Raw genomic sequence first — 14,421 nt, forward strand, 5'->3', positions numbered from 1 at the left:
TGTAGGAAATTCTATCATTTTTTTCATTTGTAAATAATAATAATATAATATTTTGTCGTTTGTGTTAGATAAAATTATTATAAATAATAAATTTTTCTCTAAATATTTAACAAACTTACATATTTAAAATTACTCAAAATAACTAATTAAACTATAAAATAACCGTCCCAATTAATCTATGTGCTCCATGGTATTGATATTGGTCGGTGGTTTTAAACAACTTTAATTGAATTATTAATTACTTGAAAACACCGAAATTGAAGAAAATAAAATACAAACATCATTAACTCGATAAATGAATAATTGAATATAATTCTTTTTATGTAATTTCATGGTAGTTGATATATACTTCACAACTTAATAATTGGATATAAATTTTATAATTGTGGGACAGTAGAAAAAGTCAACATAAGTTGCAAAAATATTATACTATTTAATAATAAAAAAAAACATGAAGGACCAAAGAACTAGCTAACCAAACTTGACCACATAGATGCGTATATAAAGCCCTCCATTATGATTCCAAATTCCAAGTTATCTCATCTACAACTACAATCCCCATCAACTCTTTTGCGCTCACTGGCCTCTTTACACTGTGAGTTCATCAATCAAAATCTTGTCTTTCACAAGCAATAGAATTCAACCATGTTAAGATCCATAAGCACTCGTAGAGGCCCTAGGAGGTACGAGAGATTAGGTAAAGAATCAGCCACCACTGCACTTTTGAATGAGGGGTTCAAGAGGAGCACAAGTTTGCCTTCTTGGGGATCCAATTCTTCAAGAAAAATGACTCTAGCTTCCACCTTTGAGGACATCAATCTTCAAAGAAACCCCACAAAAAAGGCTAATAATAACAGTGACAAGAAGAGTCACCCACTCCTAAGTTTCTTGGCTCTTCATAGGAAAAAGAAAACAACAGCTAGACCTGAATTTGCAAGGTATCTTGAGTATCTTAAGGAAGGAGGCATGTGGGATTTGAAGTCCAATAAACCTGTCATGTATTACAAATGATAGCTAGCTTGCTTTGGATTTGAATGCAAAATGTTGGTGTTTCGTGTAAGAATTTATATAGTATTTGACTCTCATGTCAAATTACGTACTTAGAGAGATGTAGAGTACGGTTACTTTTCTTATTAATTAATCATTCATTTGAATCAATTGCAAACATGCATACAAAGTTCATCAGCCGATTATTTTATGCTTGTCTTCAGCATTCACCTATTTTGGTTAGATCAAGTGTTTAGATTCAAATTTAAAAATAATTTTGAAGGAACTTGATGATTGGCTAATTAACGAATAAGATAATAAGACAAAAATGTATTGTTGAAGCATAAGTCAATTAAAAAAAATTCTATATTAATATATATTTTATAGTAATATAATATATATTATTAAAAATTATTTTTAACTATATTATAGATATAATATATATTAGTATGTTGTTAAAAAGTCTAAATGTCAATTATAATGACACACAATATATTTTTATTGAATCTTATTTAAAATTAACACTAAAATTATGTATAAATATATATTATATAAGTAAATTTATAGTTACATATATTATATTTATATATAATAATATATGTAAGAAATTTTGTAGGACGAATAAAATCTGAGTTAATTATCCATATATTGCCGGTGTAAAGTTTTTTACACTGACAACTAATTATATCATTTAAATTATTTTATTTTATTTTTATTTCATTAAATGAGTAACTGACATGATACTATTAAAAAATATGATTGGTTATTAGTGTAAAAAAAACTTTACACTAAAAATGTATACGTCATTAACTCATAAAATCTATATGAACTTAAGTTTGAGAGACTTGTCTATCCAAAATGAAAAATGTCCGAAGGCGCACTTGGCCCCTCAAGTTTTACATATATGTTATTTGTTATCTCACTGTTGGTTTGGGACTTGTGTTCTTACTTTTCCATTTTTTCCAACAGTTTTATTTGATAAGAAAGGGCATCGATATTGAATCTACTAACATGGATGAAAAACAGAGTAACGAGTAGGGAAGAAGAGATAAATGAGGTAAGAGGAAGTAGAAGAAAATGGTTTGTGAAAAATCTTAGGGCTGTTTGGTTTCCTGTTTTCTAATTTCATTTTCAACGAAACCAGAAAATTGTGATGAAAATATGTTACTTAAATATTAAAAAAATTCTTTAAAAGAATTCTAAAATAAACTTAAAATTGAAAATAATTAAGTAGAAGTCGTTTTTATTATTTTCTGTTCTATTAAAAATACGGTGGCATCAAAGTAATTATATAATGTTTTTGGATTTTGTTCTCTTTATATCGATTAAGCTGCTTTTGATATTATATTACAATCTGTGGATCAAAACTTTGTACCATAGTAATTTCTCTTTCTCGCTCATCTAGATTTGTTAATTCAATTTTTTTTTTAAATCCTTTTACAAAAGAAGAAAAACTCTTAAATTACATTTTAAGAAAAGTAGTATTTTGCACATATATTCTTTGCAGATATACCGACTATTAGTTTAGCATAATCCTCTTAGTTTTGATAATTTATTTTTTTACACTGTTTTTTTTAGTACATTTTCCTTCTCAGGGCATTAATTAGTTTCCATAAGAAAATATGTTATAAAGAATTACCATATTTTTTACTTCCCGGTGTGATAAGAGGTAAGTAAAATATTCTATCATTAGATTATATTTAATCAGTGAATATAATTTTAAAAAATTAAATTACAGTCATTCAATAATTAGAAAATAACCTAAAAGTAAAATACAATAATTTATTATTGATTAAATCAAATATCTTTCAGAATAACTTGAAATAAACATACAACATATAATTGTTAAACAATAATAATTGTTTAATATACAATATTAATTTCTTAATAAATTAAATTTGAATGCCTATACCTACTCGTTGTACATTATTTTTGGTTATGTTCAAGAAGTAAGGACTACGGATATAGGCTGGGACAAACACAACAATTTAAAGAAAAATAAAACAAAATCAATTCAACACATAAATAATATGATATAATCTTATACAATAAATATTACCTGTTTCAAAACTAACACACAACCGACAACAATGTCTTCCCCATATTGTCGGTGCTGCTTAGCTTTGTAATATAGGCTTGCACCAATCGTTGCAATAGGGTCTTAAAATAAATATTTTTAATTATTTACAAAATAATAGTTTTTAATGTATCAAATATTCAAGAATCATACCTAAGTTTGTACTATAATTTCCATTGCTAGTTGGGGTCATAGAGTCCACAAAAGCAACAATAGTTGGAACTCTTTCTAAATTATGGTCTATATTAATTAATGACGTCATTTCTGGTAGCCCTATTATTAATAAAACATACAAAGCATTATATTAATTGGATGAAAAAATTTAAACACACCAAACTTAATATGGAAAAAAAACCTCTGGATTTCACGTAATGAACTACATAACGCCACGGGTTAGTGTTTAACACCATGTTCCCAGCTCGACCCATATCAAACAAAAATTGTTGCATTGGTAAGGGACTATCAAACTACATGTTCCTCATGTTAGCTTAGACCAAACCAGCAGGTCCAGGAATAAGAGGGTCAATGTTACATGACCTAAATGTCTCCTCGTTATTGTCATCTCCAAGTTTCAGTGTTGGCGGTGACAACGAAGACAATAACTCTTTTTCTTTAGCTTTAGCAGCTTCCTCAACTGTCATAACCCTTATCCATTCAGACATTAGTCGCTCATGTCCCAATTCTTCCTCCGAGCGAACAATGTCTTCCTCCTCGTTATTGTTTGACACATAATCGACTCCTCTACAAGACATTTATGATAAAATATAAATTGCATTTAAATTCTATTAGTATTATTTCAATTGTCAAATTTCTAATATTCAGTAAAATAGTCAATTTTTTAACATTGCATTAAATACTTATATTCAATTATTTTATTTTAACTATATAATTTTTATAAATAACATTTCAATTTTTACCATTAAATTACTAAATCATATATACACACATATTCAACATAAATAGGAACATTTATAATAATGAAATACATACATTTTTATATTAATTTTTTTATTTTGAATTAAATAATTATTACATTTAACATTTTTAATTTTAAAAACTCCTCTAATTATTTCAAATAACCTCAACGTAACACAATATATCAACAAATAAAAATAACCTTACTTACATAGTTACATATATTATTTAATAATTGATAATTATTACAACCATTTTTTAAAATTTCAATTATAATAATTATTTAACAATAAACATCACCAAATTATTTTTAGTTATATATTTTTTCCATTTATATTAAGTTATTAGTATTTGTTTAAATATGTTTAAATAATAATTACATATATTTAGTAATATTTAATAATTAACACAATGATTTGGTTAAAATATGGGTTTTTATAAATATATAATAAAATAAACGTTGCCTACGTATTATTAATTATATAGTTATTCTATTTATATTAATTAATTTGTATTTTAAAATTTTTTTAAAAACACTACGTACATATACATTTTATTATTTCTAATGAAAAAAATAATATGACTTATAGTAAATATAAAACAATAAATCTTGGCTATTTATTATTATTAGTATATTTTCCTTGTTTATATTTAACAAATTTTATTTTTATGTTTAATAATTTTTATTTTTAAAATTATGTAGAAAAACTACTTACATATATTATTTATATTAAGTTAAATTAGTACTTACATATATTATTAATTATAGATTTCTTAAATTTATATTATGTTATTAGTAAATTTATATATTTCTAAAAATAGTACTTTTAATCTATATATTTTTACAATTTATATTAAATATTATTTATTATTTATAATTTTCATTAAAATATGGGTTATAATAAATATAATACTATAAACGTAAACTAATTTTCATTATTTATATATTTTTCCAATTTATATTAAGTAATTATTATTTGTATAAATATGTTAAAATAATACATAAATATATACATATTAAAAACTGAAAATTTAATAATAAATGTTTTGGAATAAAAGGAAATCACAATGTTCACATTTATTATGCGTTTTAATAAATAAAATACATTTAACATTGGTAATTTATTATTAATTATATCTTTTTTCTATTTCTATTAAGTATCCATGTGTTATTATTAATTTTAACAAATTAAGTTTTTTTCACCAAAACATTAATCTATTATAATTTTACATTCACTTAAATTTCTGCATATATATATATATATATATATATATATATATATATATATATATAATATTCTTATTTTTACAAGCTTAGATTTTACATATTTGTCAATTACACAATATTAATAAATATTATATTATTTAATAATAATGGAAATTAAATTTAATCATCATGTATTTTTATTTCAAAACCAAATTAATTCACTATTATTTATTATAATCAACATAAATTTATAATTATTTTATTCATTAATTATAAGTATAATATACTATATAAAAGATAAGCTTTTTATTATATTTTCACTAACACAAATAATACTATTTTACGATATTTTAAAATTTTCTATTTTACAATATTCAAAATAACTTACACATACATCAATTTTCTAGCAGTAACATACTTATAACAAATTATATTCAAAACTACAACATTATTTGAATCATCAACTAATATATTTTAGAATTTATATTATTAACTCTACTTATACTTACTTGTAAATAATTGTAAAGAATAGATGAAGATGTTTTCTAACCTGCAAAATAACACAAGAAATAAATTAACAAATACTTATATAAATATATCAACTAATAACAAAATATACTATTCATATATAATTATATAATTTATAAATAAAAAAAATTTACTTACAACAACCCAGTAGAAATATCAGAGATCAGTAGGAGAGAATATATAGACTACCGAACAAGAGAAAATACAGAGAAATGAGGACTTCCGAGACAATGAGGGAGACTGAGGAGTTACGGGTTAGTTGTATATAAAGGGAGGGAGGAACCTGAAAATGCAAGGACCCCCTGTGTTACCTGCTCCCATGAATCCTGCACCATAAGAGCATCTACAATGGGAGTTGCTTATAAGCAACTCTCAACCACTTTAAATGGGTCCCACTGTGCCACGTCACTCATAAGCAACTCATACTATATTTTTACAACTTTTACTCCAATAAAAATTGCTTATAAGCACCTCAACTTTTTTACAACTCATATTACACTTTTTGACACCTCAATTTTTTTACAACTCATATTTCAATAATAAAAAAAATTACATAATAAAAAACATATAAAAAATTTTAATAATAAAAAAAATTACATAATAAAAAAATAGAAAAAATTACAACGGCTCTCCAACGTTTATTTTTTTTTATTTACGTCTCTTCACTCTCTTCTCCCACCGCACTCTTTCTTCACTCTCTCTTCTCCCACCGCACTCTCTATTCATTCTCTCTTCTCCCACCGCACTCTCTCTTCACTCTCTCTTCTCCGACCGGCGCGCGGAGGTGGTCTGGGCGGAGGGGTCGCGCACGGAGGAGCTGCGAGGGGTTCTGGGTCGCATGTAGAGCGGTTGCGCGCGGAGGGGTTGCGGGGGGCGGGTCTGGGTATATGGAGCCTCGCGCGCGGTGGTTCTGGCGTTCGCGGTGGCACGCGGTGGTTGCGGTTCTGGCGCTCACGGTGGCACGCGGTGGTCGCCGGCTGCCGTTCTGGCGCTCGCGGTGGTCCATCGTGCGGAGGGTGTCAGAGGAGACGAAGATGAGCTGAATACGTTCTTTTCAAATTTTTTTTATTTTCTTAAATCTGATCCATTTTCCAGGTAAATGCATTTTAGCCAATCAGATTTCTCTCCTCAATGCTAAGCAACGTCCCTTGTACAAGCAACACAGAAAATTTTTTAAGCAACTCAAGTGCCATGTAAGATCACTCTAATGGGAGATTTTAATAAGCTCCGTTGCTTATTTTTAAGACACAGCACAAGTACCCTCCGCTGGAGGTGCTCTAAGTCACGTTCTTCACGTCATGCATTAGTCATGTCCTGCATGCATTAGTCACGTCCTGCATGCATTAGTCACATCAATGTGCCAAACAAGACGCCGAATCTGTTTTCCTCAAAAAAACTCCTCTCCCACCTGCGGAATTTTTTACATAAATATTATTTTTTTTTAAAAAAAATTACTCAATTAACCACTGTGCAGCTTTATTTATAGGGATAGAATCATTTACTGTTTAAGCTCAGAATTCGGTTCCCGGGGAACCGAATTCTAAGCACCAACGTGTATTTTTTTTTGTTTTTTCAACTCAGAATTCGGTTCCCGGAGAACCGAATTCTGAGTTGCTTTTATATTTTTTTTCTCGCGTTTGCAGGGGAAACGTGGGCAGATGTTGGAAGCGGAACGGCCCGTTCCGAAATCAGAACGGGCCGTTCTGCTTAAAGGAACATAGTGACATTTGTTAAAGTGAAACGGGCCAAGAACGGGCCGTTCCGACGTTAAGAATTAACGTTGAAATAGATGTTGGAAGCGGCCCGTTTTAAACAAATTTTTTGGTAATTTTTTTTAACGTGGAACGGGCCGTTCTTGTTTTAGAACAGCCTGTTCCAAAATAGAAATTTACACATTTTTTTACTCCTGGAACGGCCTTGGAACGGCCCGTTCCAGGAGCTGTTTTTACAAAGTTTTTGTGATTTGGAACGGGCCGTTCTGGTTTTGGAATGGCCCGTTCTGGGTAAACAGTAAAAACTTGCATTTTTCTATAAATAGACCCTCTCCCCTTCATTTTTTTCACACGATTTCAGATTAGCTTCTTTCCTTTATTCCTTCCGTGTACCCCTTTTGAATCAGTTTCTTAGAATCACGTTCATTTCCTTTAAACCTTTCATAAAATGACTTCTTCAATCTACGTTATTGTTCATTCTGATGGTTCCATTAACCAATGTCCGAATGAAGGAATCACCTTCTCTTCTCCATCTGCAAAATTAGTTCGTATCAACAGAGGAATTACTCTAGAAAGGCTTCAAAGAGTCATCCACAGAAAGCTACATCGACAAGATTCTGAGAGGATGGCTAGCATACATTTTCGGTACCCTATTAGACTTGGCCCAGGGGTTAGTAACTATACCTGTGTTGAGTTGACGGATGATGAAGACGTTGAGGCACTTTTCAATGTTCACGATTCTAATCAACTTCAATCAGGTATTGAATTATATGCTACATTTACTACAGTTGAATCACATGCACCACAAGTTTCACCTTCACGTTCACCTTATGAAGTTTATCAAAGTTACCAGTACACTAACCCATCTGGCCCTTCTTATGATATCCCCTCCAACTACAACATTGAGTCATACACACAGCTTTTAAGTGGTCCAATCATGGACCTTAATCAAATACCTTCTCAGCCATTTGAGCAAGCTAGACCTTCTACTTCTCAACCCAATGTTGAAACCAACATTGAAGATGATGATGTTGTTGGTCTCCCAACAAAAAATGTCTTTGATCCTTTTAGCGAGGACGAAGACGAAATTCTCTCTGCACATGAACATGATGATGAAGAAACCCTCCCAATTCCAAATAATCCACCACTACAACCACAACCAGTAGCCATATACAACCCACCTCCACACTTTTTAGAGTTTCCCAATGAAATCCAACAAGACAGTGAGTATAGCCATTTGTTGGAGCGTGATATGGTTGTGTATCCACCTGGAACACTATTTGTTGGCCAACGCTTCCAAACAAAAGAACAAATGCAGGATGCCATAAATAGATTTCACATTGTCAACCATTGCACTTACAAGGTTAAAAACTCAAGCAATAATAGGCTTGCTACGGAATGCGTTCACCACGACTGTGCCTGGAGATGTCGTGGTATATTGCGCACCAGGGAACAACATTGGGAAATCATGATCCTTGAGGGCCCCCACACATGTGTTTCCCCACTTATCTCCCAAGATCATAATAAATTGGGATCACAAATGATTGCTCAAAGCATTGGTGAAATTATTGAGGTTGATCCATCGGCATCCATTTCAACCATCATAGCCCGCATCAAGTCCACCATGGGTTATACAATTAGTTACAGAAAGGGATAGTTGGCCAAGCAACATGCCATTGAGAATATCTTTGGAAACTGGGAGGAGTCGTACAAAAAATTACCAGGTATGTTGCAAGCAATGCAAATGTATGTTCCAGGTTTTATTTGGAAATTAAATACGCAACCGGCTTACCAAGGTGAATTATTGGACGAGGGGAGTGTTATCTTCAAAAGGTTATTTTGGACCTTTAAACCATGCATTGATGGTTTTGTGCCTTATTTCTGATCGTCATGAAGCTATTCGAAGTGCATACTCAAGAAATGGAAATGGCTGGACGGAAAACAATTCTGTCCATGTCTATTATATTCGACATATTGCACAAAATTTCATGCGAAGATTCAAAAATGCAGCACTAAAGAAGGATGTTGTCAATATGTGTAAGTTTATCATTACTTTTTTTAAAGCATTTGATTATTACTTTTAATTATTTAATTTTTTTTTGCAGCCTACGGGATGACTGAACATAGATTCTTTTACTATTACAACATAGTAAGAGATACTAGTGTTGAAGCAGCTCAATGGTTAGACAACATTCCTAGGGAAAAATGGACACTAGCATGGGACACTGGACGACGTTGGGGACACATGACAACAAACCTAGCTGAGTCAATTAATTCCGTATTGAAGAAAACACGAAATTTGCCAATTTGTTCCATGGTAATGGCCACATACACTCGTTGCAACAAGTTTTTCGTTCAAAGAGGTACGAAAGTGGGCGCAATGATTAATGCAGGACATGTCTACTCGAAAATTGCAAATAAAACTATTCAAGATGCACAGTCTAAGGCAAATACTCATAGAGTTATCAGCTTTGACAGATCTAGCAGTAGATTTCTAGTGGAAGAAACGCAACATTCGAGAGAAGTTCGACCAGCTGGGAGATTTGCGGTAAGGCTTGATGAATTGTGGTGTGATTGTGGCAAGTTCCAAAAAGTTCATATCCCTTGCTCACATGTACTTGCTTCATGCTTACATGCACATCATGACTATGAAAGGTACATATCTCCCATATATACCTTACAACAAGTTGCAAAGGTATATGAAGGACAGTTTGGAAAGCTTCGACATGAAGATTATTGGCCTACTTACATTGGTCCAACTTTGTGGCCAAATCCAGAACTGAAGAGAACTTCGAAGGGTCGACCAAAGTCCACCAGGATTAGAACAGAGATGGATATTAGAGAACAACATACTCATGTCAAAAATTGTTCTTATTGTCACACTCCTGGTCACACTAGGAAGACATGTCCGAATATTAGTCATGGATGTAGTTCTCGCCACCAATGATCATTATTGTTGTAATCAGTTGTAATAAATTTATTTAGTTATGTAATATTAAAGTTAATTACTTTGTGTTAGTATCGGATAGTACGTTGTGTTTGTGTTGAAATCGTATATTGTGTTGAAATCGTATATTGTGTTCGTTATAATACTTATAATTATAATAGTTTATAACCTTCTTAGTGCAGTAAATGTAAAAATGCATAACATTAAAATTCATATTACATTGATAAAGACACATAGTACATTAGAATAAAAAAACAATAACATTAACATAGAGTGATTTATATACATTTTTCAATCTCCGTAATGGTGTCCAGTTCCACAACGAGGGCGATGTCTATTACGGCCTGGATTACACCATGGAGGTTGTTGCTTAGAAGGATTTGCTTCATCATCAACCACCGGATGTTGAAATGGTGCTGAAGAACTTCCAGGTTCATTACCGAATTGTGGACGGTAAAGAGATTGCATGTATGATTATGCTGAAGATGGAGTTCTAAAATCTACTCCAAATAAATTTGTAAAAAAATCCTCTGAAGTTGTTGCAAATGAATGTCGTCTGTCAATTATGTTTTGTTCAGGAGTGACGTACTGAGGATTTGATACATGCTGACCAGTCTCTTCATGCGATCGCATGGAAGTTCGACCAGTCTCAAATGTTGTGGAAGTCCTTCGTTGTTGATGGGTCCTTGGATCTTGTAGTAGTCATGGCACAGATAAAAAATAGATGGAATTAGCCATGTACCATTTCATGTATTCTCGTGTGTGAAACAGTGGGCCTTGCATTGGATGACCCATCAATGTGTGCTCACGTCTATTGTTCCATATGTCGATCCACTGAGCATGTCTTGTAACCCAATTTTCATCTTGTCTTCCCCTCATGTCAATGTTGTGCAGGTTATCCAAATTATTCGGTGGAGAAGGGACATCCTGGAAGAGACGAAATTGCAATTTCACTCTATCAGATTGGTGTCATTCAACAATTGCAAAACAAATAATGGAGGTGCATGATGTACATAGCAGAGCATCTCTATATGCTTGCATCGGTATTACTGTTTGCAATACTCCATATGGCGCCCATAAAAACTACAAAAAAAATTAAACTTCTTTAGTTAACATATTATGCTAAACAAAAGAAAATAAAAAAAATAATAAAACTTTGATTTTAAAGAGTTACCTGATCATTCTGAATGTGATCAAACCTTGATCTATATCCAACAACATCATTATGAGGTACATTTTGAAAGTTTAAAACTCTGCCCCCGCTCCATTTACAGACTAGAGGGAATGATGCTGGTAACCTGGAAATAGGCGCAATATATGGCATGCGATGCCATGCCCAAGACTGTAACAGAGATGCACAACCACCCATTGTTTTGCTACTAACATTTGTAGCTCTACACATTTCCCTATATAACATAGCTAAACAAGCCGACCCCCAACTATATCGTCTTGTTCTTCTAAGATTTATTAATAAAGATAAATACATAAGATGTACCTTATTGCCTGTTTTGTCAGGCATCAAAACACCTCCTATTAAACCTAATATATATGATATACAATGTGCATCAAGTTGTTCTTGAGATGGCTCCTCTGGTAATTCTAACATATTATCTCTTAACCACTTTAACTTAATCATAGAGCCAATTAGTGACTCACCTTTAACTGGCATGATTCCGAGATAGGTGGAGCACATTTCCTCCCAGTCATATAATGTTGGGCCAATGTCTGGTAAACCATCAACTCTTAAGCCAAGTTGAAGTGCAACATCCTCCAGTGTTATGGTGCACTCTCCAGTTGGAAAATGGAATGTATGAGTCTCAGGTCTCCATCTTTCAACCAAAGCTGTGATTAATGTGTGATCCACTTTTAGATGTCTGAGCTTTGCAACCCCAGAAAAACCCACTTCCTCTAGTATAGGAACAATTAGAGGGTGAGGTTCTGGCATTGAATGACAGTAAGAACAAATAATATTCTCAGTCTCCTGCAATAATTACCAAAATTAGTACTAATTTGTTACAAGTTAATTGAAATTTAAAGTAAATAACGAAAGTGCTAAACTTACCGTTCTACCAATGAAAGCAGACCTATGCTCATTTTGCTTCCACAACAACATTTTTGATATTTGGTTAATGAAAATTGAACAAAAAAAAAATTTCTTACTATCAAGGTGAATCAGAAGCAGTACAGGAAAGGAGTAAAGGAGACAAACTCAGCTGAAATCGCATAAAAAAATGAAGGGGAGGGGGTCTATTTATAGAAAAACGCAAGTTTTACTGTTTACCCAAAATGGGCCGTTCCAAAACCAGAACGGCCCGTTCCAAATCACAAACCCTTTGTTAAAACAGCTCCTGGAACGGGCCGTTCCGAGGCCGTTCCAGGAGTTAAAAAAACTGTGTAATTTCTATTTTGGAACGGGCTGTTCTAAAACAAGAACGGCCCGTTCCACGTAAAAAAAATTACCAAAAATTTTGTTTCAAACGGGCCGCTTCCAACATCTATTTCAACGTTAATTCTTAACGTTGGAACGACCCGTTCTTGGCCCGTTTCACTTTAACAAATGCCACTCTGTTCCTTTAAGCAGAACGACCCGTTATGATTTTGGAACAGGCCGTTCCGCTTCCAACATCTGCCCACGTTTCTCCTGCAAACACGAAAAGAAAAAAAATATAAAAGCAACTCAGAATTCGGTTCCCTGGGAACCGAATTCTGAGTTGAAAAAATAAAAAAAAAAGTACACTTTGGTGCTCAGAATTCGGTTCCCCGGGAACCGAATTCTGAGCTTAAACAGTGAATGGTTCTATCCCTGTAAATAAAGCTGCACAGTGGTTAATTGAGTAATTTTTTTTAAAAAAAATAATATTTGTGTAAAAAATTCCCCACCTGCGCCATTTATAGACTTCTTTTTTCTCAGATGGCGCCTCCCTCACCTGCACCATCCATTACCACTTCGTCCCTTTCGAAATTAGCTGTCTCTCTTGCGTCATCTTTGTCTAGTGTCACGTGACTAAAATCACCTAAAATGGTAAATTAATTTTTTTTTAAAATTTATTTTCTGTATTTTTATTTTTTTAATTTATTTACGTCAATCAGCCCTAGATTACCGGTTACATGACTTTAAAGTAATTTCCTTTATAATCTTGTTCTCCGACATGTACATGAAAATAAAAGTATAAAAAGAATTTGATTAAAAAATTATTTTTTTTTAAAAAAACTTAACATCTATTTAACCTTCTAGTTAAAACATACCACATTTATCCTGAAAATATCTTCTCTTTTTAATAAAATATTATATTATTCTTTAATAAAATATCATATAATATATTCTAAAATATATTACATAGTTAAAACAAATATTTAATAGCCCCTATTAATAAAATAAAAATATTAAAATTATTATTAAAATATTTATATTATATTTTATAAAAAATGGGATGTTACAAAGGGTAAATAAATCAAGATCTGTAATGACTACAAATATGGTAAAACTTATTAATTTTATTGAAAAAAATGAGGTTAATTAAACCACCTTTTGCATCTCGTAACTATATACACATGGTATTGTAGAGGTGGAATTTCATGTAGCAAACTTGACAAAATATCAATGTTACAATAATGGCTCCAATTATCACTTGATTGCTTTCAATTGGTATTGGGTCGTGATTTATTTGATCATTGTCTAGTATTATTGAAGGTTAATAATATAGAGTGGGGGAAAGACTATTTAAGTTTGTCAATGCAAGGTTATTAGAGAAGGGGTTTGTAAATTGTGAAGGAGAAATATAAAAGATAATATAAAAGGATGGGCAACATATGCTTTCAAGGAGATGTTAAAGCTAATGAAAATTGACATTAAGGAGTGGAGTCATGCAAATTATGGTGGAATTGAAATTAAGTGCAATCATATAAGGGTAATGTCAGAATTAGATAAGAAATTTGAATCTAATGAGCTGACAAATGAAGAAGTGTTTAAGAGGGATGATTTAGTTGGGGAATTATAAAGGTGAAGCATGAGATTTGAATCATTGCAAGCATAAAAATCAAGGATACA

At 31.7% G+C, this 14,421-nt stretch overlaps 3 protein-coding genes across 3 annotated transcripts; all 3 read left to right on the plus strand.

Annotated features, from left to right (window-relative positions):
* Positions 1–645: 645 nt before the first annotated feature.
* On the plus strand, positions 646–1,011 carry LOC109791659 (uncharacterized). Its single transcript, XM_020350978.1, has one exon. It carries the CDS (start codon positions 646–648, stop codon positions 1,009–1,011), a length of 366 nt encoding a protein of 121 aa, XP_020206567.1.
* A 6,863-nt stretch (positions 1,012–7,874) lies between these two features.
* LOC145957920 (uncharacterized) lies at positions 7,875–9,083 on the plus strand. Its single transcript, XM_083074348.1, has one exon. It carries the CDS (start codon positions 7,875–7,877, stop codon positions 9,081–9,083), a length of 1,209 nt encoding a protein of 402 aa, XP_082930474.1.
* Positions 9,084–9,288: 205 nt separating this feature from the next.
* LOC145957921 (uncharacterized) lies at positions 9,289–10,747 on the plus strand. The gene is made up of 3 exons (XM_083074349.1): positions 9,289–9,463; positions 9,532–10,121; positions 10,688–10,747. Exons 1-3 carry the CDS (start codon positions 9,289–9,291, stop codon positions 10,745–10,747), a joined length of 825 nt encoding a protein of 274 aa, XP_082930475.1.
* The last annotated feature ends 3,674 nt before the right edge of the window (positions 10,748–14,421 follow it).

Source organism: Cajanus cajan, chromosome 5, assembly GCF_000230855.2.
Source record: "Cajanus cajan strain Asha chromosome 5, NIPB_CcT2T_4, whole genome shotgun sequence".
Lineage (NCBI taxonomy): Eukaryota > Viridiplantae > Streptophyta > Magnoliopsida > Fabales > Fabaceae > Cajanus > Cajanus cajan.